Source organism: Cnephaeus nilssonii (assembly GCF_951640355.1).
Source record: "Cnephaeus nilssonii genome assembly, chromosome: 2".
Taxonomy (NCBI): Eukaryota; Metazoa; Chordata; class Mammalia; order Chiroptera; family Vespertilionidae; genus Cnephaeus; species Cnephaeus nilssonii.
This window is the reverse complement of record NC_137073.1, coordinates 81,915,729-81,941,058: the sequence shown is the minus strand read 5'-3', so window position 1 is coordinate 81,941,058 and position 25,330 is coordinate 81,915,729. Positions and strand designations below refer to the sequence as shown.

Below are 25,330 nucleotides of genomic sequence, written 5' to 3'. Positions count from 1 at the left end.
GGTGCCCTACAATCCAATTCAATTCAATTCAGACACTAACTCTCCAGACTCCACAGGTTTAAGGGTTCAGTCCCACAAGACTGCCTTTACTTCACAGACCAATTACAAGTATCAAGTCCCCAGGTTACCCACACTTGTATCAAACTTGGCTGCGAATGCAGGGATTCCCACACACCCTCCTCATATTTGATAATTTGCTAGAATGACTCATAGAACTTGGGAAAGTGCTTTCTTTGCCTATTATTATAAAGAATACAACTCAGGAAAAGCCAAATGGAAGAGATGCATAGGGCAAGGTATGGGAAGGGAGACACCAAGTTTCCATGCCCTGTCTGGGCAAGCCAACCTCCTAGCAACTCCATGTCTTCAACCCAGAAGCTCCCCAAACCCCATCAATTAGGTGTTATGAAGATTTCATCATGGCTTTTCATGATTAAATCAATCTCCAGCCCCTCCGTCCTCCCCAGAAGTTTGGGGGTTGAGCTGTAAGTTCTAGACCTCAAATCAAGGCTCGGTCTTTCTGGTGACCAGAGGCTTACCACCCTGGTCACTCATGAACGTCCAAAGGTTTTAGGAGCTCTGTGTCAGGAATTAGGAACAAAGCCCATGTATTTTTCTTATTATACCACACCCCCCCCATTATGTTTACGTGGCTTGTAAAAAACAAACACAAACAAACAAAACACCACACACAAAAATTCTAGCACCTGCTTAGGGCGCTAGCTTCCTAGCTACATCTGGCTCCCCCTATCTGTGTACTCTCCATATCCCCCTATGAGATGAGACTGACCAGGAGCCTTGATTAGTTCTTCATTAGGCTTTCCTACACATAATTAGTTCCCCTGTGGCAGACCTCTTTATCTGTCCCCTCCAAATAAACCATGCACAGTAATCAGCATTCTCAGAACATTGGCACTGCATGCCCACTCCCCCTCTCTTGTTCCTGAAGAACCTTAGGTTGTACGTGTGGTAAGGATGGACTTAAATGGTCCAGGAACTCACACCCACCCTCTCTCATACAGGCATCCTCTCCACTTTTTTGGGCCAACTCCATAGGCCCCTGGGTCACTGAAGTCCCATAAAGGAGAAGAGGGTCCTCCCGAGTGGCCAGGGGGGGGCCTGTTTGCTCAAGTCTCTATTGGGAAACTCTCAGAGCTGGGGATCTGGAGACTCTGGAACGCAAAACCAAAAATTTTACTAATTAAAACGGGATGGGATGAGGACCAATGTGACCGATGGCCTCAGGGCATTCTGTCCTACTGGCTTCCTGACCCCCTCCTCGGAGGAAAAGCGAAAACACCACCTCAGTAGAACTCAGGGGAACAAAGCTTTCCTCTTGGGTTATCCAGACATCTTCCTTTGGAAGTAAAAACCTCCCTCCCTCCTAGGTTTGGGCTTTGGTAATCTTTGGCCCCACCGCAGCCTCGGCTAGGGAGGCCTCCAGCCCACACTAGTTGATTTGAAATCCCTGTTTAGGTCCCAGCATGTGACAACTGTGCTCCACTCTGATGACACGTTTCGTTTCTAATAATAGAGCCGATGAAGTAATATTGCAATTGATGTTCCCGGGGATTTGATTGGGTAAGTGCCTAAACCGTGGAGGGGGGAGAGGGTTGTGTGGACGGATCACATTAGTATTCCGGCCCTATCAACGTGCGGGACCGAGAAGGACGTCAGCGGGCCGATTCCCTGCGTCCGCCAGTCCCGCCACAGATTCATCTGGGATCCTCAAACCGAGGAGCCGGTGGAGACGAGGGATCCGGGCGGCCGATTAGAGCCAATTGCCTGCTTCAGGGACTGCCAGTCCTTCCAGGCCTAGCAACAGGGGAGGGAGGGGAAAGAGGAACCCAGCTTCTCTGCAGGAAGACACTGAAGCAAGAGCGACACCCCCCCCCCCCCCCCCGCTTCCTCCCGCCCCCCAACCGCCCCACCTTGCAGCACCAGCTTTGAAAAGCTGCTCCCGCATCTGAATGGAAACTCAGCACCGCCCGGAGGCGCGCTCCTTCTCGCCCAGCCTTGCAACCTATGCCGAGGGGAAGGTGGTGCGAGCCTGCGCCAGCGCCCAGCTCCCGGGACGGGGCCGGCGATGCTGCTGAGCAGAACTTGACCGAGCCTCTTCCTCACTGCTAGTGGAAGCGATGCTGCAGGGCACCGCCGGCGCTCCCCCGGCTCTCCTTCAAGCTGAAGGTTACCCACCCGCGCAGCCAGCCCCAGCCCTGTGAGTGCCGCGCTTCGGTCCTCGCTCCGGCGGCTCGGCTGCTCGGCGCCGGGCAACGACTGGGCCGCCCGCGCCGGGGCGCACTGCACCAGAGGCTTCGGCTTGGTGGATGTGTATGCATGAGTTCTGCACCGAATGGGCGCAAAAAGCGCCCCAGCCGGTCCACCCGCTCCTCGATCTTTCAGATCAGCAAGCCCCAGCTGCAGAGCGGGGAGTGGGAACGCAGGGGCAGCGGCTCCGAGAGCGCCAGCAAAACCCACCGAACCCTGGACGACTGCAAGATGGTAGGTGAAAACTGCGTTTTTTTTTTTTTAAGGGGGAATCGTGTATGTGTATGTTAATCGTTTGCTTGAGTACCAGCCACTCCCCCACCCTCAGTCCTCCATGCCGATCACGTGCACACGCACTATTTTTAAATCTGTAGTCCCCTAGATTCGGGGTGACACCCAGGTGGTGACGGCCCCTCCAAGAAGTGCCAGGGCCAGCGTCTTGCGGTCATGCCTCTACCCCTCCGAGAGGGGTGGAAGTGGGAGACACTGTTAAAGGGCTTGCTCACCAGGGAGGGAAAGGACAGCGAGGTGGAGGTGCCGCTTTGTGGGGAGACCGCAAGCAAACCCAAACCGAGTGAGTGCACGGGGCCTCGCGGAGGGGCCTGGAGGGGGCGAACGTTCCCGTCGGAGGCTGTGCCCCGTCTTCCCATCAGGCTCTGGAGCCTGAGCAGTTCAGTGGTCCCGCAGGAGGCGAATGGTTTGCCTATTATAACCTCTCTTTGGCCTTTATCAACTTCAAATTCATCTCCTTGCTGTAATCCACGGGGCATTCTGGAGGAGAGTTCCCGGCATCGCTGCCTAACAACCTGGGAGTGGCAATGGGAGGGCTCAAATATGCTACCTTCGGAAGCTGAGTCTGAATGGGTGGGGGCCAGTAGGTCTGGAAATAGAGCCTCCCGCAACCGGACTTCCCCATGAAAAATAAACACTGGCCCAGGACAAAGAGAATGTACCATCTTTGTGTTTTAATCTTTAAATAATGTGTAGGCTTTTAAACCAGAGATTGGGCTGTTGTGGGGGGTTGGGGGAAGGGGGACAAAGGGGGAGGTTCAAGGGTCAGTGAAACCCCTGTTTATGTACACCAAAAATAGGACATTTTCGGATAAGTGTTTCTTGAAAGAAACTCACTTCTTTTCCAGCTTGTCCAAGAGTTCAACACGCAAGTGGCCCTGTACCGAGAGCTGGTCATTTCTATTGGGGACGTCTCGGTCAGCTGCCCCTCACTCCGGGCGGAAATGCACAAGACAAGAACCAAAGGCTGTGAAATGGCCCGTCAGGCGCACCAAAAACTTGCTGCCATCTCAGGGTAGGAGACTCTTGGCATTATTTGGTAATTCATATGGAGGATGCATGCACATTGACATATTTACGGTGGCCAGGGACTCAGAGATGAACTCTGCAAACTTGGGGTTTTAGCCAATCACCCTGAGATCGGGAGTCTCTAAACAAACTATAGGCCAAATCATAATCAAAGGAAGTATAATCATCATGCCTCAAGATTATTTTGTCATCTGTTGCTAAACATCTGCACAAAAGGCCTGTGCAGTAGAGAATCTTTGCTAAGTCCCAGATTCGCTAAACTATTTATACCATGACATAAATTCCTATGATGCCATTTAAAATAAAATCCCTAAAATAAAGTCTTGGATCTAATTTTCTCTCTTCACTGTAGTATACAAAAGGAAAGGTAATTTGTTTGTACCTTTGGTGGCATTATATTAGTTTCAGGTATATAACATAATGATTTGATATTAGTATACATTGTGAAATCATTACTACAATAAGTCGACTTTAACACTGTCACCAGACAAAGTTAATTTTTTTTCTTGTGATAAGAACTTTTAAGATTTACTCTCTTAACAACTTTCAAATATGCAATACAATGTTATTAGTCATGGTTGTCATACTGTACATTACATCTGAAAGGGAAGTTTTAACGTAAGAAAACTTTTTAAAGATTGGAATAATTCACAAATCTAACTAAACCTAAGTTGCTTATGCCCCCCCCCCCAAATTATTTTTATGTATTTGTATCACATCTATGGATTCCCACGCTTATTTTAGATGATAATATAGTGAGAAAAAACTCTTTTGGGACTCTATCCACTTCTTCCTGATCTCTCAATATGGGGCAAATAGTCATGGAGTTTATTAACAGTTCCTATTTCCACGTAAGTACATATAGAAAGGAAACAGGAATTTTTATACAAATATATTAATTGTTTGGTTCAGCTTGGATATAGCCTTTTATCTGTTTATCTGTGTGGATGTGGCTTTGTCAGAATACACATGAAAGTTAGATCACTTGATAATGTTGCACAATGATCACTTATAGGAATTATATCTAATTTACCTGGTTGGAAGAATCGTTCTTTGCCATTTTTAATGCCAATATTGTGCATAGTGACTATTATTGGGATATAAAGATTAGAAAGCCATATGTTGCCTCTCTTAATTACTAGTTTACATTTGATACATTTGAGAACAAGCATTTTCTATCATGAAAATAGATAGAAAATCTATTACATGAATAATAGAGTATACCAATCTCCTTGAAGTGAAAGAGAAATAAAATGTTACAAACCTATTTTAACCAGTAGAAGTATAGAGAAGCCTTCTCCTTTTCTGTTTTAACTGTTATACTGTACTTAGCAGGAAGTGAAGCTGAGAGTGAATTGAGAAGGTGGGAGGAAATTAAGTGTTTCAGAAATCGGGGAAAGAAATGCAACTGTGATACATACCAGACAAGAATGGAGGGAAAAACCATCAGAAACACCAAGGGGAATAGTGGTGGATTAAAAATGATAGAGAAATAATGATTCGGAAGTAAAAACAGGTTTAGAACAGATCATTTTATACTCAGGGCTAAGGAGTAGCATCTTTGTAAACTTTTTGACCAGGAGTGTACCATAGGGTTATATCAGGATTCCTTTAAGTTGGAACTCAAATTGATAAACATGTTCTCATCAGAGAAGGTGGACTGGTTCAATTTAGTTTATTTTGTTATATGTGAAATTCAGGTTCTTCTAAGGTTTAGAAAAGGAAAATGCTGAAACTAATGACTAAAAGTTGAGTTTTGAGGATTTGAGGTGGATTTTATTTATTCAGGTTCGTAGCCCTTTGCTCCTTGCTTACATGTTATCTGAGGGTTGATGTTACAGGGGCAGTTTTATAAGAATTAGTGGGAAAATACGTTGTTCGTAGAGCCTTGCCAAGGTCAGGCCATCTCTATAAGATATTCTAAAAAGTTTGAAATGTTTTCCTCCTTAAAATAATAATTAAATACAGTTTAACCTTCTTTCTAAAAAATGACAGCAATCTAATTGAAGGAAATCCCTTTAGCTCCTCACCATCTGGGCTCCTTTAATGAAGGATGTAATTCCCTGAGCGAATTCCATTCCTCATGCTGCTAGTTATGTGGGCTCTCATTTCAAACTTGATGTGAAGGCTAGAAGGGAGGCTATAGGATTCACTTATATTAGTTTTATGAAGCAGGTTGGGTAAGGAAAGCAAAGGTTTTTGGGTAATTGTAGAGAGGAAGTCTGGATTTTTTGAGAGCCCATTATTTGCCGGCACACCCCAGCTAGCTCATGGAATAGTACTTTGAAGGAGCGATTATTATCTTTATCCTACAGATGGGTCTCAGAGAGGTTAAGGAACTTGCCTAATGGCCACATGCCTAAGAAGTGGCACACCTTTGCTCCAGCCCTACGTTTGCATGCTTCTGAAATCCACAATCTTTCCTCTACATAATGCTGCCGTTCAAAAAAGTGGTGTGTAAAAAGGAACGAAGCGCTGAGACATGCTAATATATGGATGAACCTCAAAAAGAAAAGTATGCTAAATGAAAGAAGCCAGTCACAAAATACCACATATTATATGGTTCCATTTATATGAGGCGCTCTGGGAAAGCAAATCTGTCAGAAACAGAAGTAGATTAGTGGTTGCCTAGGGCTGGGGGTGGGAACAGGGAGTGACTGCAAATGAGCTTGAGGGATCTTTTGGGGGATGAAAATGTTCCAAAATTGAATTATGGTAATGATTATGCAACTGTGTATTTACTAAAAATCACTCAATTGCATGCTTAAATGCATGAATTTTAAGGTATGTAAAGTATACCTTAATGTGTGTGTATGTTTTAAGATGTGATCACCATCACCATAATTAATGTTTGCCTTTCCTCGGCTTTATTCTTTGCTACATATGTAGCTTTTAGTGAAAGGTATATGAGCTTTAAGGGATGGGGGAAAGGAAAAGTTGGCTCTCCGTGCATTCATCAAGATGCCGGCCTGAGAGCTAACATCTAAGCACCAGTGTTTGCTCTGTGTAGGGTTACAAGTGAGGGAAAGGAGTACATGAATTCACTCATTTCTTACCAACAAAGACCACTCCCTTCCTGTCTATCACCTGGTTTGGGGCCTGAGGAGAGAGACAAGATTGAAGGAGGACAGGGTTTAAAAAAAAAAAAAAAAAGCATGAAGCAAGATAAGTAGAAAGAGAAAAAAAAACAATGCATTCGAATTAAACAAACTACAATTGCTGCACCCCTCTTACTCCTGACCAATTGAAAGCCTCCAGGACTGGTGAGAACGAAAGAAGAAAACTCAGACTGTGTTTCTCACTAACTGACATGGGTATGAAGACCATTGAAACACACACAATTGAAATACTTTCTCAAATTGTGTCTAGATCAGCGAAAGTTTGGGTACAGCCTTTTCTTTCAAAGGCATCTGACGCTTTCTGGACTGAGCCAGCCAGGTGCATCAGAAGTCTCCTCTGACTGGCTTGATTTATTGCAGTTATTGTACCTTTGCAAAGCTGATCCTCTCCTAAGTATTAAAGCGGAGGGGCTTTAACAATTAATTGGCAAAAATGATCCCACACTCTTTCAGCAGCAGAATCTCCCCTTCAACCGTATGTGGAAAGCCAGAATTATAAGGCCAACGTGATGTTGCACTGCTGTGTGAGTGTGTGTGTGAGCATATGTGTGTAAGTGGCTGTCCTGGCCCTGTCTGCTTGGACTTCCTCCTCCAAATGACTTCTGAGACACCTTCAAAGAATCCCTAGGGCTCCATGGCACAGAGAGAACTAATTTAGCACCATTACCTTATTTTATATTTGAGGAGTCAGATTTAGATGATTGAAGTGACTTCAGAGGCAACGTGGTCAAGTAAACCTGAGGATTTTGCAGTCAGGCAGACCTGGGCAACATCATACCTTTTGTGACCTTGACGGAATTATTCTTAACTCTAAATCTCACTTCGCTTGCCTGTAAACCAGGTGTCATGCTCACTCATGCGGTTGAGAGGATTAAAGGGAGCCGGTATGTGGTGCCCAACCTGTCCATGGCACTCTGCCAGTCCCAGGCTGCTCTGAGACTGGAACCCAGGTCTCTCACTCCCTGCTCTAGTCTCTCACTCCCTGCTCCATCAACCACATCACTTCCTGAGAAGGAAGAGAGCGGAGCACAGCACCCAAGCCAGGAGTGACCTGGAGGAGCCAATGTCCTCCAGCAAACCCAAGAGCTTGTGCTATGGCTGGTGAGCTGGTGGTTTGGACCCCTTTTCCTGCACTGCTTCTGTGATGTCTACTGCACTGCCCTTTCTCCGCTGCCTTCTGCTGTGTCTGCTGAGGAGAGTGAAAAGTCAAGTTTAAGTGTGATAATGTGAGAGGCAGTACATTGTGTGATGGGAAAGATCAGACCTGGTTAAAATTAGGGATATATACCTACTGATATGCAAGTTGCTTCACAGGGTGGTAATGGGTAGCCTGGTACATTGGTTAAGTACACAGACTTCGTACTAAACTGCCGGTGTTCACATTTCAGCTGTACCATTTATAAATAGTGTGATCGTGGACAAAAGATATTGTCTCTCCTTGCCTCAGTTTTCTAGTCAGCAAAATGGGGTTAATAAGTAACAGGACCAAAGCGTATGGTATTATGAGGATTAAATTAACATCCATCAAGCACTTAGACAGTAAATGCTATTATTAAGTGTCAGTGGAATTATGAATAAGATTTAAAATGCAAGTGGTCAAGATACATTTATATAAAAGTATATTTACCCATCAAATATTTTTCAAATAAATACTTTGGCTGGGATAAATTTTTGCTTACCTTAGTTTCTTACATTATCTTCTGACAAATTTTCCAGGTTGTTATTTTCCAGATGGTTATCAAAAGTCCTCTTCTTTAAAATCTTAAAAACAATACAGAGATGTGAGGTGAGGGTTCAGAAGTACTTACGTTTAGAAATATGTTCTTTGTATAAATTGGCCTAGATGCTTCATAAATCATATATTTATAAAATCTATTCACCTCCCTCTAGTATGGCTGCGTGACACAGGACAAGTCTGTTTCGCTCTGTACATCTCAGTGAGAGGGTTGAACTTGAATGACTTGTGAGTCTTGTGGCTCCAGCGTTCTAAGTTAATTCATGTAGAATCACGTTTGTTTACAGAACCGAGCTATGAAAACACAAGCACTGTGGAGGAAGTTTGAAGACTGAATGCCAGAAATAATTTGTCAAGCTGTGAACATAGTATGATCACAGAAAGAATCTTAATTTCCTAATGGCTTTCTGGAACAATAGAACGCATAACCTAGAGACCCAGGCCCACAAATTTCAGGCTTTTCCCTCCAGCAATTATTTTCCTGGCCGGTCATGCCTATGTTCCCCTGCTTTTCAACATCTCTCTTCTCATTCTTTCTTCTATTTATAGGAGGGGGTCTGTTTTAGTTTTATTGGATTCCTACTTGACTTTTCTGCTCTACTTTTTCCAGGCCCACTTCTAGCTGGGTCTTGTCCGTTCCCTATTCTGTTTCCTGGGAAGTTAGGAGGTGCGAGAAGGAGAATAGAGCGCTGGCCAGTCAGTAATGCTCCCTTTCAACACTTGGGCTGAGACAGTGGCAGGTGTGTGGGCTGGTGGAGTGCGCAGAAGTGCTCGGTGCCATGGAGGCAGCTCGCTCGCTCAGCTTTCTTTGCCACACGTGCCAGAGGAGGCCTCGGGTGTTAGTGACAGAGGCCTGGTTGGCAGGCATGCCACTCCCCCCACTCTGTCCTTTAGCTTCCCTTCCTATTACAGGTGTTTTCGCTTCAAATTTTTAACTCTCATTGATCAAACAGTGCGAGGTGAGTTACATCTGCACCAACAGAATATGCTGTCCATCAGCCATAATGCTGGGAGACAATTCTGTATTAGTTTGCCAGAGCTGTAAGTGACAGAGCTCACAAACTGGGCTTACCCAACAGAAATGTCTGGTCCCTCAGTTCTGGAGGCTAAAGGTCCAAGACCAAGGTGTGGGCAGGGCTGGCTCCTTCTGAGGGCTGGGAGGAAGAATCTGTTCCTCTCCTGTGTGTGTGTGTGTGTGTGTGTGTGTGTGTGTGTTCAAATTTTCTCTTTTTATATGGACATCAGTTATATTGGATTAGAGGCCCATCTTACTCTAGCAGGACCCAATGCTTATTACACCTATAATGACCTATTTCCAAATAAAATCACAGTATGAGGTACTGGGTGTTAGGACTTTAACATATGAATTCGGGGCAGGGAAGACAGACATAATTCAACCCGTAGCAAATTCACATCTGCAGTAGAATGCACACTTTGGCCTGCATTGCCCAATGGGGATGGAGTTTTGCCCAGAACTGTCTATAGACTCTCTCAACACTTGCACACAAAAACTTCCCAGTGCCCAGTGTTTTCTCGTTTGCGAGACCGTAGCTCATGTCAGGGGTGGGGGTCGTGACCCTGGAATAGAAGGCTTTCTGTGTGAAATGGATGTGCTTACCAAGGTACTAAATCCCCACTACGGTTAGCACTTTGCTCTCACCAATGTAATTACTGGTATCAGAAGGGGGAACCGAGATCCTGCCGCAGAAGAGAAGGTGTGGGGAGTGAGAGAGGTACCTGACAGCCCACATAAAGGGCTTCACCTTCTCAGGTGTTTGTGGGAGAAGAGCAGGTCATGGTCACCTGGAGGTGCTGATACTGCTACGTAAGGACCATAAGCGTACTCTGGAGTGAGTGGCAAAGCATGGACTCGCACCAGGTTAAAGCAGAGTGCTATTATTAGCAACGAAACTAAATGTGACATGGAATCCAGACGAGTGCTCTCCCGTTGCTTGTTGAAGTTTAGCCTTTTCATGTTTGAATAATCTAACGGCTTTCGCCTTGTTAGAGCCTTCTGGATAGATTTCCAATTAGAGGGAAAATTAGATTGTAAACCAAACTTTAGGGGAAATTGTCACTTTATTATTTATACTGTGAAGTCCAAGAGAGCAAGGCTGTGTTCATTCGCATTGGCACCTGGGTGGCAAGCTCGGTGAGGATGTATGTGTCTTACTTGTACATTCAGGGGACTCAGTATTTTAAAATCTATTCTTCAAAGAAACTGTGTCTTTGACATAGACTTTAGTAAGAATTGAGAAGCTAGATTAGCTTACAGTTTATGACATTTCTATTGCATTTGACTGTTTCTTTCTGGTTTGTAACTATAATGTCGTTATGTTCATTTTTAAACAATGGAGGGCTTGAGGTGCTCACCTCAGATGGATTCCTGAGGCATGGGAACACATTATTACAACGAATCGGGGGGCAGTGTAGACTACAGAATTACTCATAAAGTAATCATGTCTAATTGAGGTTATCTGACAAAATATCTCCCTCACCTCTGTCTGCCGGGTGGTTTTATATTGAATAATTAAATAACAATTTTCCATTGAGATTACCTTTTCAATCCATTCTTTAAACTTTTGGCCCTTAAATGTTTAGTTGTGTCTCATCCAAAAAGATAGCCGTATAAATCATAGCTCCAGAGCGGTAACTGTACCCCCCAGTCAGTCCATTTATTTCTTCTGCTCTACAAACATGACTTCAAATAAACACACACAAAAAAAAACCTCATGAAAAATATTTAATTGCTTGTCTAAATGCATATATCTGTAAACAAATACTAACATTTGTGAATAGACCCTTGTTAGGATAAAGTGTCTGAGCCTTTAAATAGAAGAGCTGATTTAGCAAATAAAGGCTTTCCATCTAAGGGGAAACTCTAGACACCATCAGGTTAGCAAAAATCAGCTTAACATTTGCAGCTGTAGATATATAGTAAACTAGTTTGAGTTGGAGTGAAGGAGGGAAATATATTAACCAGAAGTCAAACCCCTAGCACAGTGGTCGGCAAACTGCGGCTCGCGAGCCACATGCGGCTCTTTGGCCCCTTGAGTGTGGCTCTTCCACAAAATACCATGGCCTGGGCGAGTCTATTTTGAAGAAGTGGCGTTAGAAGTTTAAGTTTAAAAAATTTGGCTCTCAAAAGAAATTTCAATCGTTATACTGTTGATATTTGGCTCTGTTGATTAATGAGTTTGCCGACCACTGCCCTAGCACATTCTTAAGTTCCCCTCCACCCACTCTGTCTGTCAGTTACAAAGTCCTCTAGTGTTTTCTTTTTCAGTGTCTATTGTCTCTCTCCTTTATTCCCATTTCTCTGGTCACTCTCTCAGTTCAGAATCCTGTCCCCTCAGGCCATCAACTATTGTAGTGCCTCCCAGTTGGTCTCTTTAGTGTCATTCTCTCACCTCTTCTTTTCCATTGATCACTAGATCCGAACTAAGCCTAAAATTCTTCTCTGATCTCATCACTTATTTGCTTTAAAACTTCCAAAGATTCCCATTGTCTAAAGCAATGTTTCTTCAAGTGTGATCCCTGGGTTGCTTGTCTCAGAATCACCTGGGGCACCCTCAGACAAAGAAGTGAAATCTCTGAGGAGTGAGGCCTGGAAATCCAAATTTTTAACAAGCAACACTCCAGCCCCCAGGAGATTCCTGAACATGCTAAATATGAGGCCTCTTGGCCTGAAGCAGTGATTCTCAACCTGAGCCGCACATTGGAGTCACTTGGGAAGCTTTAAATAATTGCTGATGCCTGAACTCCATCCCTAGAGTTTCTGATTTAAATGATCTGGGATGCAGCCTGAGTATCGGGGTATTTTTAAAGCTCCCCAAGTGAGCATCTTCATTAAAATGGATTATATTGGGCTCCATTTAACTAAAACTTCAAATGAGCAATTGCTTAAAGGCACCAGGGTTTATTCTCTCACAGAAGAGCAGCCCTGGAATGGGCAATGCAGAAGCTGTCTATCTTCTTTCTGTCGCCCATTCTTAGTTTTTCCCATCCACCTCACTTTAGGATACAAAATGCTACAGGAGCCCCATCCATCAGCCCAAGTTCCAGACTAGAAGAAAAGTGAAGGGCAAAGGCCCCACTTCCCAGCTAGGTCAGCCCTCTTGATGCAGTCCCAAACAAACCTTCCTCCCAAGCTGTGTGGCAGGGTGCCCCTAACCACAGAGAAACTGGGAAACACATTATTTGTCATTGCCAAAGGCAGACTTTATTAGTTAGGAAAAGGGAGAGGGTGGGTACTGAGAAACCACTAACATAGCCTGTCACAGCCCCCAACCTGTATTCCTGGACTTACCTTTTACCATTGAACTTGCAAATCCTTTACCTACTCAAACTGTCTGCTTTTTATTCCTTAAGTGTGTGTAACAGGATAGCCCTACCCTATGAGTCTACATCTATGGTTTCTCTCTGTAAAGGCATCCTCTTTAGGTATTCAAAGCAATAATTTCCTCTCCTTAATATCAAGGTCGTACTTGCCATCTCATAGTCCACCATGCTCCCCACACAAAAAAAAGTAACCGAGGGCAGGGTCTCAAATGGAATAAGATTGTACTGCTTTTAAATGGACTCGTGAAAACGATAAGTGGTTTAGAAAACCATGTGGGAGAGCAGGAAGTTAGGGAAGATGGCTTTGAAAGGGCTCGAATAGAATTTTCACAAGGCAGGATGTGAAATGGGAGAGGGCCTGCAAGGATATAAGGAGTGGCACGCAAGAAATCAATTTTAGAAAATCTACCTGAGATTGACAGGGACTCTCTAACCCATAATTCCATAAATTATAAACCCATTCAACATCTATGACAGTATTTCTATGGGGAAATATATTCATTTCCAACTTTGGAAGTCATCTTCTTTTCTGGGAACCTATTCACAGAACACTCATCCTATGTCTCATGCTCTTGTAGCTGCTAGCGATACAACAGTTCTGAACAAAATAGGCAAGGCTCCTGCATTGATGGTGTAGGAGGGCTGAAAATTGCTATTTTCTGAATATTTGTGTCCCCACCAAATTTATATGTAGAAATCCTAATGCCCAATAAGATAATATTAGGAGGTGCGGCCTTTGGGAAGTGCTTAAACCCTGAGGGTGGAGCCCTCATGAATGGGATTAGTGCCCTTATATAAGAGGCTCCAGAGGGCTCTCTGGCCCCTTCTGCCAATGTGAGGAAGCAGCAAGAAGGCACCACCTATGAGCCACAAAGAGTGTCCTCACCAAGCACAACCATGCTGGTGCCTGATCTTAGATTGCCCAGACTTTGGACTGTGAGCAATCCATTTCCATAATTTACAAGCCACCCAGTTCATGGTATTTTGTTGTAATGCTCAAATGGACTAAGACAAAAAGAAACAAGCCAGAGAGAGAATGCTTCAAATAGTGATAAATGCAGTGAAGACAATTAAAAATAGGATGATATTATTAAAGAATGATGGATGCAGGAGGGCAGGAAGTTATTTTCAGATAGAGTATTCCGAAAGGCTCCTCTGAGTGGTATCGGACTTAGAGAAGGGATTCTAATGTGATGATCTCAGAGGGAAGCATTTCAGGCAGAGGGACTAGAAGGTGTAAAGGTCCTAAGATGAACCAACCCTGGCATGTCTGAGGAAAAGAGAAAGACTGGGTTACCAGTTTGGAATTACCAGTTTGGAATTATCTTCATCTGCAAGTAACACAGGCCAGATTTTGGTGACTTAATTAAACACATAAGGGTTTATTTTTCTCACATATTTAAAAACCCAGTGTAGGGGACAGCAAGCATTGGTTCATGATTCAAGGATATCAGAACTGAGATTTCTATGGTGCTCCATGCCTTTTCCTCAAGGCCCCAAGAAATCGTGTCCATGTTCCAGGCAAGTAGGAAAGACAGCAAAAGGCAAAGATGTAGCCAATTAAGTGTGCCCCCTTTTAAAGGGCTTTCTCAGAAGGCATATTTCCATTAACATCTAGTTGGCCAGGACTGTCAAGTGGCTTTCCTGGCTACAGGTTATATGATCTGATTTACATACATCTCTCTCCAAATTTGCTGTCTAGGGAGAACAAAAATACTTCCATCTGTAAGCCAAAGCCATGCTTCCTGAGGCATCCTTCACAAGCCTGGGCAGACAAGCAGGGTAGGGTGCTTGGATGGAGGAAGTGAGGAAAAGGGTGCTGGAATGGTGAATAAGAAGTGCAAGGAGATCCCTCAGCACCTACCTCTCCTTTTTGCCCATCTCTGTGTTAGTTTGTTTGCTCGCTCATATTTTCATTTAACATTGAACCACCTGTCATGGGCCAGACTGTGTGCTAGGCTTTGGAAGTATAAAGATAAATAAAACACAGCCCCTGCCCTTAGGGACCATATCACCTAGAATCTGTGTAAGGACAGACCTATAAATAAATCATTGCAAAACAGTGTGGTCCGTGTGGTTATAGAGATACACAGATGATAGTGTAGAGGCATAAAGGAGGCAGCCATCGGCTCCGCTTGAGTGGGTGTAGCCAGGAAAGACACTTCATAAAGGGCATGCTGCCGCTTACACTGGGCTCCAAAGAGCAAGTAGCAGTGTCCTTTCTCATATTTGTGTGGCCCTGGGCCTCCTACAATGAGTAAACCTCAGGGGACACTATTTGTCTGTCTTGAACCAAGGATCTCGAAATAGGAGTTCAAATGCGTGGAGAAGCAACTCATGTGCTGTACCCTTTGAACATATCATTCCATGAGTAAATGAGTTCATCTGAAATATTTACTTAGAATCCAGTGGGATAATGCTTTCCCAGCGAGCCCCTTGCCTTCTTGGAGGGGCCCCAGGATTGGCCGACATGCTTTCCTTCCCTTCCACCGCCACGGGCTGTTATTTCCACTCAGAGTCTCTCCTCCACTGGACATACTGCAGGACAGGGGTCTCCTTAGCCAGCAAACAGCTGATTTGAGGGTTTTACGTTTCCTCAGTCATAAGGAAAGAAAGGGAAATAGCACAATGATGGCCCCACTGAAGCCGCCCCAGAGAATGTGAACTGATCCTGGCTCTGTGTTCCTGAGACCTCAAGCACTTCTCTCTGGGCCCCGAAACTTTCAGACTTTCTTCCTCCATAGGTCTACTCAAATCGCTCCATCCTTGACACCTCCTCCTCGTTTGTTTGTCTGAGCCAGGACTAGAACTGACCACGTTGGGTCAGACATGGGCTCAGGTCTAGGTAGACTGAATTCTGGGTTTCCACACCCGACCTGCTTCTCCCCTGGACAGTGGTCGGCAAACTCATTAGTCAACAGAGCCAAATATCAACAGTACAACGATTGGAATTTCTTTTGAGAGCCAATTTTTTTAAACTTAAACTTCTTCTAACGCCACTTCTTCAAAATAGACTCGCCCAGGCCGTGGTATTTTGTGGAAGAGCCACACTCAAGGGGCCAAAGAGCCACATGTGGCTCGTGAGCTGTGGTTTGCCGACCACTGCCCCAGAAGATGACATTTGAGGAGTGGGACACACCATTACCACAGGGCCACTGGCCTCCCAGGGCTACTCCAGGACACCAGTGAGCACCGGGGTGAAAAAAGAAATGGAGGGAAGGGTGAGGAGTGGTACTAAGTGTTGGAGGGGCTCAAAGGAGAGACAGCTTCCCACTGGGGAGATGGGGACATTCAAGAAAGTTACGTTGAGGCTGGGTGAAAAGAAAGCTTCAGAGGAAATGAGACTGGGAAGAGATTCCCAGACCAATCTCAAAATACCATTTGTTCAGATACCCAAACCCCTTGTCAGTAAATCCATAGGAACTCCTGTTCCTCAGCAAATGGAGTTTGAAATCTTACCAGGAATCATCTAAATTGTCCCTCTCCTGGGATTTTCAGTCTTTGGCCAAATTTATGGCTTGTTAGAGCTTCAGGCTCATAGTTTTAGACTCTTATTCCCTTTAGTGGGACTAATTTTGAAGCAGTCCAATTTGGCTTAGAATTCTTATTTCCATTCTTGCCATCTACTCACTGAGCTGAGGAATTATATAAAGGTGTTTTGTTTTTTCCTTTTGCAGTATCAAGAAACAGATAATTTCTGATTTTTCATCTTTTAATATCATTCCATCACTGTGGAAATGCCTATTTGTCTTAGAATTAAAGAATAAACCATTCCCCCTCACCTGCACCCAAATATTTCCGAGGATGAAATACATTTTAAGCGACCACATCTGTTTAGACTGAGTGTGGCTTCAAATTACTTCTCTAAAATTTAGTATTAGGTTATTATTGTACAGACACCAGTAGCTCTGATGTGGAAATGTGAAATGAGTTCAGATATCTATTTAGGTGTAATCTTTGCAAAAGAAATATCATCAGTATTCATTCTGGGAAAATCGTGCTTCATACTTCAATATTCCAAAGGCATTCTCCAACTTCTGAGAAGGCAATTCTGTGGGATGTGAGGGGGGAAGAGGCAGGAAAGGAGGATGAATCAGCTGGAAAGGAAAAAAGAAATTGGGGAAGGAGGAACTAATTTGTTCTTTGGGAACTATGTTGATTAAGGAGTCAGTCGGTACTGACAAAAGATAAAGGAATGAGTTGAAGGGGAAATAAAGGAGAATGAAGCCGTGGGGTTCATGGCTGGAGGCACTATGTCATTCAAGGTCTCCAAATTCAGGTCCACTGGGGCCCAGGTAGGTGATGTCAAAAAAGTGAAGAGGAGCAGGTGGGGCCGTGGTGAGCTGGAGAGCACACACCTGCAGATACGAAGCAGGCCGCTGCCACCCGGGTTGCTGATTCCCAGGTGGAAATGCGGGCCAAATGTGCCATATTTTTTGCTTTCTTTTTTTCTTTCTTTCTTAAAGGAATCCATGAATTCATGCTTGTGTGTGAAGTATCACAATTTTTAAATGTTGACTGATAGAAAATATTTGCCAACCACAAGGGGACCCCAGCCATTAGTGTCCACCTCTTTAATGATCATCTGCTTGCTTGTGCTGGATGCTTGCAGATGGTTAGATGTGAACAATAAGAAAAATGCCAGGATGTCTCATCATTTCTGTTTGTATTAGTAACTTTGACCTGTATTACCTTCTTAATTTCTTCGTTGCTTTCAGAATGGCACAGAGAGTGTTAAAATTTGTCATCACCTGTCACTCATTTTTAAAAAAGAAACAAACACCTACCAAATACAGAAAGAGGGCAAATATATTCTGGCCTTGAATTGTCAGTTAATTAAGGCAAACATATTCAATGAGCCTTATGAATATATTAAACATTTCTGGAATTAAAACTAAGGCAAGAAACTCCTTCCCAGCATTCGGTGTGTCCCTAGTCCAAACTCAAGATTCAGTGTAGCCCAGTGGATCATCCATTTTTCTCTTGCCCTTCCCCCTGCCTTCCCCTCCCTCCCTCCAACCATCGGAACAATAGCTACTGGGACCCATATGCCTTCCCAGGTGATCTCATGAAGACCCTCACGCTCCCAACCATGGCAAGGGTTCCTTGGGCCTATACCTTTAGAGCTAATGGGGGTGTTGTATATAATTCCTTGACTTCCCAGAGCCTTAGAGACCCCCGAGAGGTACGCTTACCCTTAACTGAATAAATAGAACTCACTATCACTATGGATAACTAGTGCTTTACAGGATGCAAAGTACTTACACAAATATCATGTCATTGAATCCTTTCTACACCATAATGAGCTGGGAATTATTTCCCTTGTGTTATATATGAGGAAACTGAAGTTCTGAGAGGCGAGGTATCTTGGCTTTGGCCACCTAGCCTGGAAGGGATAAAGTGGAACAAGAAGCTAGGTCTCCTGGTTCCAGGCCACAGCCAGCCCTGTCCACTGCACTGCAGGGACCACTCTCCCCATCCTCTGTCATTTGCCTTTAAGGAATTTCTATATAACCAGAGCAGACACCATGCAGATTCTTCTCTCCCCTGTGAATGGACAAGCATCTCCTCTGCTTGTACTCCCTCCTTACCATCAGTGCATATTCTGATGCAGACCTGAGGCTCCAGATTACAGGAGAGACAGCAGGGAGTTTCCAGGAGCAAATCCACCGGAAGGAAGAAGGAATCAGCACTTTGCTATAATGCCTACAGGACTGGTGTTCCGGGTATAGCAAGGCCCCTAAACTCTTCCCAGCCCAGGCCCTGGGATGGAACCTGTGTGCATGAACTGAAAACTGAATCACTCAATGCTAGAGCTTTGCAGTCCAATTAACTTTGCTTCCAGATGCTTCTCTAAATAAATGGAAGACCGAGCAAGCTGTCTTTTTCTAATCCTCAGTCTCTGACCTGGAGAAGTGGTGGGTAGGCTCTGTGTTCCCAGCCTCAGGGTACAATTTCCAGCTCCACTGTACCAGGAAGGGGAAATGACAGGATGGCCAAGTTCTAGTCTGACTGGCACCTCTGTGGCTCAGGCCAGCTTCCAGGGGCAGTGAGCCACTAAGGGACTGCTTAGATACCTACCAGTATATTGCATAAAGACAGCCCCAGGATGCTTGGCGATGCCTGGGGAGGCTGGCTGCCACCAAGCAGGTGGGGGCTCAGGGCTGAGAGCTGAGAGCTGAGGGTTCATGCTAAAGGGCTGTGTAGCTGTGAGTTCAGGTGGTGAGAGGCTCAAGCTGTAGCACCTCATCTGCCCCAGCTCTTCCCCTGGGCCAGCTCTAAAGCAAACATTAGGAGCTCTCAGCCTGATGGTGACAGTCAAATAAGCACTTTTATTTCAACTTTCAAGATAAAATACCCCATGAAGTTGGCTAAGAAGTCACCAGAGTAACATGGATGCTGTTAGCACCAGAAAGAATAATTGTCGGATGGTTCGAGTTCCCTCTTTAACTCATAGCAGTGATGCTAATGGGATCCTAGGAGACCTCTCTGTGTGGTCTTGGTTCCAGAAGCCCACGGTGCAGAGCAGTGATCCTAACCCTGCGGCACATTCAAACCCCTGGAGGAGCTCTGGGACATACTGATGCTCAGCCCCACCCAGATCCATTACATCAGAATGTCTGTGCTGAGGCCTAGACACAATTTTTAAAAAAAACCTCTGTCAGTGATTTAAGACCCTGCGGTAGGGGTTGAGGACCACTGGTGTAGAAGGAAGAGGCCCATACTGGTAATCAGTTTAAAGTTTTAGCCAGGCTTTCAACTGGGTCATTTTGATCAGTTCTCTTCACTACTCTGAGCTGTAGTTTTCACATAATTTCTAAGTTTTCTGTAAGCTGCAACTGTGTATGTACAGGACAGCATCACTTGCAACAGTGAAAAATAAAAAAATGTTCTATTTATCCAAATGGGGTTAAACAGATTACAATATACCCTGGTGCTAGAATACTAGGCACACATTTAAAATGACATTAAGTGAAACAAAGCAGATTATAAAACACTTTTACAGTATGACTCCATTTTTAAAACAAAATGAAAATTATATAGCTGGATATAATTGCAAGAATGCACACCAAAATCTTTACAGTTTTTCCTTTCTGAATAAGTGAGTGACTTTCATTTTCTTCTTTTTACATATCTGTTTTCTATATTCTCAGTACTACTAAATAACCTGTACTAAATATTAAGGAGGGGGGGGGGGAAACCTACTCACACGTCAAGCCTTGACTATCTAGGAAATCTCAAATATAATTTTACTTCTTTATGTAGAGTTCTAGGTCTTCTCTTCCTTTTCTGCAAAAACCTGGTGCTTTGCTTTTCCTCTAGGTTACCTACAAAATGTGCTACCCTTAGACTTGTTCATCTTCCTGATTTGGAAGTGCTGTTCTAAAATATATATATGAAAGCATTTCTCCTGCAGTATTTGTTCTGGGTCCTGGTGGGGCTGCCCCATTTCACTGGTGAGAATAATTAGAGAGGAAACAGAAGTGAGAAGGTCAGGAGGACAGAGAGCCAGGAGAGAAGGCGTTTGATCTGTTTTTCTTCCCCAGAGCATTCTGTCATATTTTTGCCTGGTGTGTTGGTGGTTATGAAGATAAAATGAGAGGCAGCAGTGAAAAGACGTAGCACACATTTAGGCACACATTTAGGAACAAATTTTGGTTCCTTTGTGCATGCCTCTGAAAGGAATAACTTAGCTACTTACCGAATATGGGACCTCAGAGCGTTCTCATCCCCAGCAAGCTTCATTTCCACCCCTGAAAAGTGAAGATAATAATAGTATTAACCTCACTGGGTTGCTGTGAGAATTAAATGATGTGATGTAGTTTACGTAAAGCATTAAGCAAACACCAAACACATCCGTGATTAATACATGCAGCTGTTATTATTACACCTTATTCAAGTATTCCTTAACCAAAATACCTTGCAATATTGGTAAGACTTTCATTGTAATCCAGAAAAAGAGAATTGTACTAGCTTATGGCTTTAACAGTTTGGGATAGGAATAATAAAAAAAGATTGGAAGATTATATTTTGATTAGAAATGTATTTTTTGTCATTTCAGTCCTAAAAAAGAAGAGTATTATTTCAAGTGTTGAATCCTCTGCGGTTTGACACCAAGAATAGAATATTTCATTTCAGAAAGAATGCCTTAGAGAAATGATGAGCCACTGATAAAGGCGGTTACACTAGAAAATGACTTTGAGTTTAAGGCAAGTATTTTTTTTTGTTATAAAAGTGATTAGACCTTTAAAAATGTTTTCAAAGCAACACACCATATGCATATAATATAATGAATGTATCTTGACTTTCATTGTCAAGGTTAAGATTAAAAAGAACCTGGACTAGGTCAAGAAATGGGGGGAGGGGAGAACTTTATCAGTTCACAAGCTTTGTTGAAATAGAGTATGAGAACAACATTGATCAGTGGTCCCCAATGTGTGATGCCCATTGGAATCACCTGGGGAGCTTCAGAAAGTACTAGTGCCTTGGTCCTGCCCTTGGACACACTGATTGATGTGGTAAGGATGTGGCCTGGGCTCCAGAATTTATTAGATATCCTAGGTGATTCAGCTGCATAGACAAATTGGAGAACTACTGGCATAGACAAAGGATCCACCTGAGCAAGCGTGCCCCACCCTGGGCCTCCCTTCCTCTTTGCTCAAAGGGATGTTCCCAGGGTGTGGCAATGAAGAGTAGCCCCACATGGACCCTCTTTCCTTCTCCCCCTTTTTCCTGCCCTCTACTGAAGAGCTACACCAACTACCCCCAAAAATTTATGTTACGTCATCTAAGACCAACGACCAGATGTCAGACTTAGCCCTTGCTGTGCCAGCCTGATGCCACCTCTCCTTGTCTGTATCTCCCCCTCAGTTTCCACAGCCTTCCTTCGGTGCCTGCGTCACATGACCAGAAAACTTCCATTTCTGTCCACGAAAAGCCTCCTCGGGTAGGACCTCACTTTATACTAAATGACATCGGTAAACCAGGAAAACAGGTTTTGACCACTAATTTTAGTTAGAAGCCAAAGTTCTTCGATGGTGGCCTCAAAGGACCTGGTGATCAATAAGCAAATGAGCTGTGGTTTGAGCTCTGCTCATTGTGTATGTGTGTGTGTGTGTGTGTGTGTGTGTGTGTGCCTGTGTGTCAGGGAGATGAGTCAAAGAGAAACAGGTTCTGAATAGAGAACAAGGAAGTTATCTACTCATCTTTTCAATATAGTTTGTTTTTTTACTGCTTACATTGGAATAAGATATTTTTTGAAACTAGAATTTGAAGTCACCTCCCAGGCTATATCCAAAAAAGAAAAGCAGGAGATATACTATAACAAATGTGGATTATGTGCAAAATGAGATTACACAGAGGAGATTTTGTTGGCCTGGGATCATAAAAATAGATTTAAGATTTAAAAGTGCCTTCATGATCAAAATAATCTCATATTGTCCATAAAACATACGTATCTCTGTGATATTTTTATTTTTGTGCGGTAAGTGAAGAAACGGAGGTTCATAGAGATACACTGTCTTCCCAATGTCACACAGTCAGTAAATGGTAGGGTCAGTATTTGATTCAAAGGCCACTAGACTTGCACTGTGCCAGGACTGAAAGAACACAAACAGTATCTGCAGATAGCTTAAATTTATTAGATAAATAAATTTATCTTCATTTCATTCATTATTGCCAGGAATAGGCTTAGCTCTGTTACTGATCAGTAATTGAGGAGATGTATCAATTACGTTGTTGTTGTTTTTTTGTTCTTGTTTCTGTAAGCAAGAGTAGCTAGCTCTAAATATCTTAAGCAAATAGGAGGCGTTATTGGAAAGTTATGGGAAAATTTGAGGGAGGGCTTCAAAAACTGACATGAACCAAGAAGACCATACAGAGTACAGAGCAGAAACAGGCTAGCCTAGACCTTGTTCTGGCCAATGCTGATGGACGCTGCTGCCCAAACCAGTCCTAGCCATCCCTCCCTCCTTGATCACACCCTGCAGCTTCAAGCGCTGGTAGGAAGGCCCAGTTGGTCCATAAGCATCCTGTCTGCAGGCAGGGGAGGGAGGCTCTCTTCCCTTTACCGTCTAGAGTGGAAAGCAGGACATTGTGACTCAGTGCCACTGATGTGGGGACTGTCCCAACAGAGAGAAAGGTTGAATATGGGCTGGCCAAAGAAATGGCAAATGTCCCCTACAGAACAGCACTAGTTTAAAAAAAATCTCTCTTTTTCTTGCAGTTTTAGAAAATCTTATGAGAGGTTTCTAAGGAAGATTATAAGATACTCTAAAAACAAGACTATCTTCATTCTTTTAACTTTAAAAATCTGTTTAATCACTCAAAGTCATTGGAGACATCAGTTTGCACATTGAGAGTAAACTTTTGCAGCTGGGGAGTTTGTTAGGCGGTCTGAGGGGGCATACTCTGTCTGGTTAGCTTTCTAACCAGCTGCAGTGCATGAAGTCCCCGTGCAGTAGGGTTAGAGCGGCTCTCAGCCAGAGTCTGGAAATACCCTCCTCGTTCGGCCCTTAACTCAGCTGACATTTATAACACACTTTTCTGTGTACCAAGCACTGAGGTTTTTTTGGTACCTGGTTCTGGGAATACAAAGATAAAAAATTCATAGGTCCTGGAATCAAATCTTGTTTATGCATGTGTGTGGTAGGTGTGTCCTTGCATGTATGATTTTGAATGTGTGTAGGTTGCAATGCAAGAATTAGAGAGAACCTAATATTTCAAACCACATAGGGGATTTTGGTAGTTTACAGAATCCCTTTATCAATAATACTGGAGTACCCGAGAGACTAATATGTTGAGACAGCATTAAATTTTTTCATCAACTTTAAAATTCACCTCCTGCTCCATTTTTTTTATGTCTTTTTTGCTACATGCATACACACACAACTAAAGAATAAAAACTCCTTTATTGGTAGGTAAGTACTATTTTTAGAGAAAAATCTCAGGTCTTGAAAGATTTTGTTTCATAAATATTTCTGGCATGCTTACTGTCTTTCAAAAAATAAATAAATAAAGAGGAGGGAACTCACCAAAGACACATTTATCCTTAAAGTCGGGCTAATTTAGGTGATACAAACTGAGCCGGAGCCATACATAGGAAGAGCCGAACAATGACTTAATGTTATCATTGTTTAAATCTTGTTCTAGACAACGCAGACACCACCACAATTTGTTGTAATATCCTCTTTCCTGAAGTTGTACCGGGCTTGTATCCGCTCAGTGTCTGTTTTCATAAACCGAAACAGAAGGAGCTGCCCAGAACCATGAGGCTCCATCTGCAAAAGCTTTAAGAAGATGGGCTTTTAAAGAGCCTTTACTCTTAGGAGAAATTGTGTAAATACCTTTTCAAGTGTCAAAATAGTAACCTTTTGTTTCTGGAACTTAAATGATGGAGCATCAGTGTTTGCTTTTCTAGGTATTCAGGAGGCCATTTCCATTTAAAAACAATACACCTGATGATCTAGTCCAGGGGTCAGCAAACTCATTAGTCAACAGAGCCAAATATCAACACTACAACGATTGAAATTTCTTTTGAGAGCCACATTTTTTAAACTTAAACTTCTTCTAATGCCACTTCTTCAAAACAGACTCGCCCAGGCCGTGGTATTTTGTGGAAGAGCCACACTCAAGGGGCCAAAGAGCCGCGTGTGGCTCGCGAGCCACAGTTTGCCGACCACGGATCTAGTCTCTCACTTCACAGAGAAAATGAAAGCATCAGTTGCTCAAATAACTCTATGAATAATGAAAGTTTCGACAAGTTCTTCATCCTTGGGGGCCTCCTCTTACCTTTAGTCCCCGTCAGATTTCTCTGGGGAACCTGGAGCTCTCCATGTCCGAACACCCCCTTGCCAGGCCATTCTGCTCTGGCAAGTCTGGGGAGCAGGGGGCCTTGTTCGCTGTTGAGTCAGCCCGTGCTGCAGCCTGAATCACCGATGTTACCAGACTACTCCCTTCAGCACTGCTCCTGCCTCTTGAGACTCTGGATCTTTCCTCAGAGCTTCATTGCGTACACAGACTGATTGAAATCTGGTCTGCCACCCTTGTGCCTTCACTTCTCAGAGCTCTGCTAACTTAAACCTGCTGTTACCAGGTAATCTTCCCTGCTGACCAGCCATCCCCTGGCTGGCCGCCCAGAGAACTCTTCCATCTAGTGGTATGGTCCACGTGATAACCATATCACCTTCTCCATTGGGCCCACATATAGCCCCTTGGTTTCTGTTCTCTTGAGTGGAACACGCCCCCCCCCCCCCCCCCCCCCCCCCGCCACACACACACACCTACATTCAATTCTCTTCTCATTGCTCTGAAACCTCATCAACCTTTAGTTGCTTTAGGCAGGCGTCCTCAAACTACGGCCTGCGGGCCACATGCGGGTGTTTTTGCCGTTTTGTTTTTTTACTTCAAAATAAGATACGTGCAGTGTGCATAGGAATTTGTTCATAGTTTTTTTAAACTATAGTCCGGCCCTCCAACGGTCTGAGGGACAGTGAACTGGCCCCCTGTTTAAAAAGTTTGAGGACCCCTGCTTTAGAGAGACTGATGT

The 25,330-nt window shown here is 43.8% G+C and overlaps 1 protein-coding gene across 1 annotated transcript in view; it reads left to right on the top strand.

Moving 5' to 3' along the window:
* The first annotated feature begins 1,516 nt into the window (after window positions 1-1,516).
* The window catches only part of RGS7BP (regulator of G protein signaling 7 binding protein), a 99,829-nt gene continuing 76,015 nt past the window's right edge, over window positions 1,517-25,330 (top strand). The window contains exons 1-3 of the mRNA XM_079792238.1: window positions 1,517-1,581; window positions 1,939-2,502; window positions 3,408-3,574. Coding sequence (XP_079648364.1) covers window positions 2,338-2,502; window positions 3,408-3,574 — 332 coding nt within the window. The 5' untranslated portion in view covers window positions 1,517-1,581; window positions 1,939-2,337. The remainder of the gene's footprint in view (window positions 1,582-1,938; window positions 2,503-3,407; window positions 3,575-25,330) is intronic.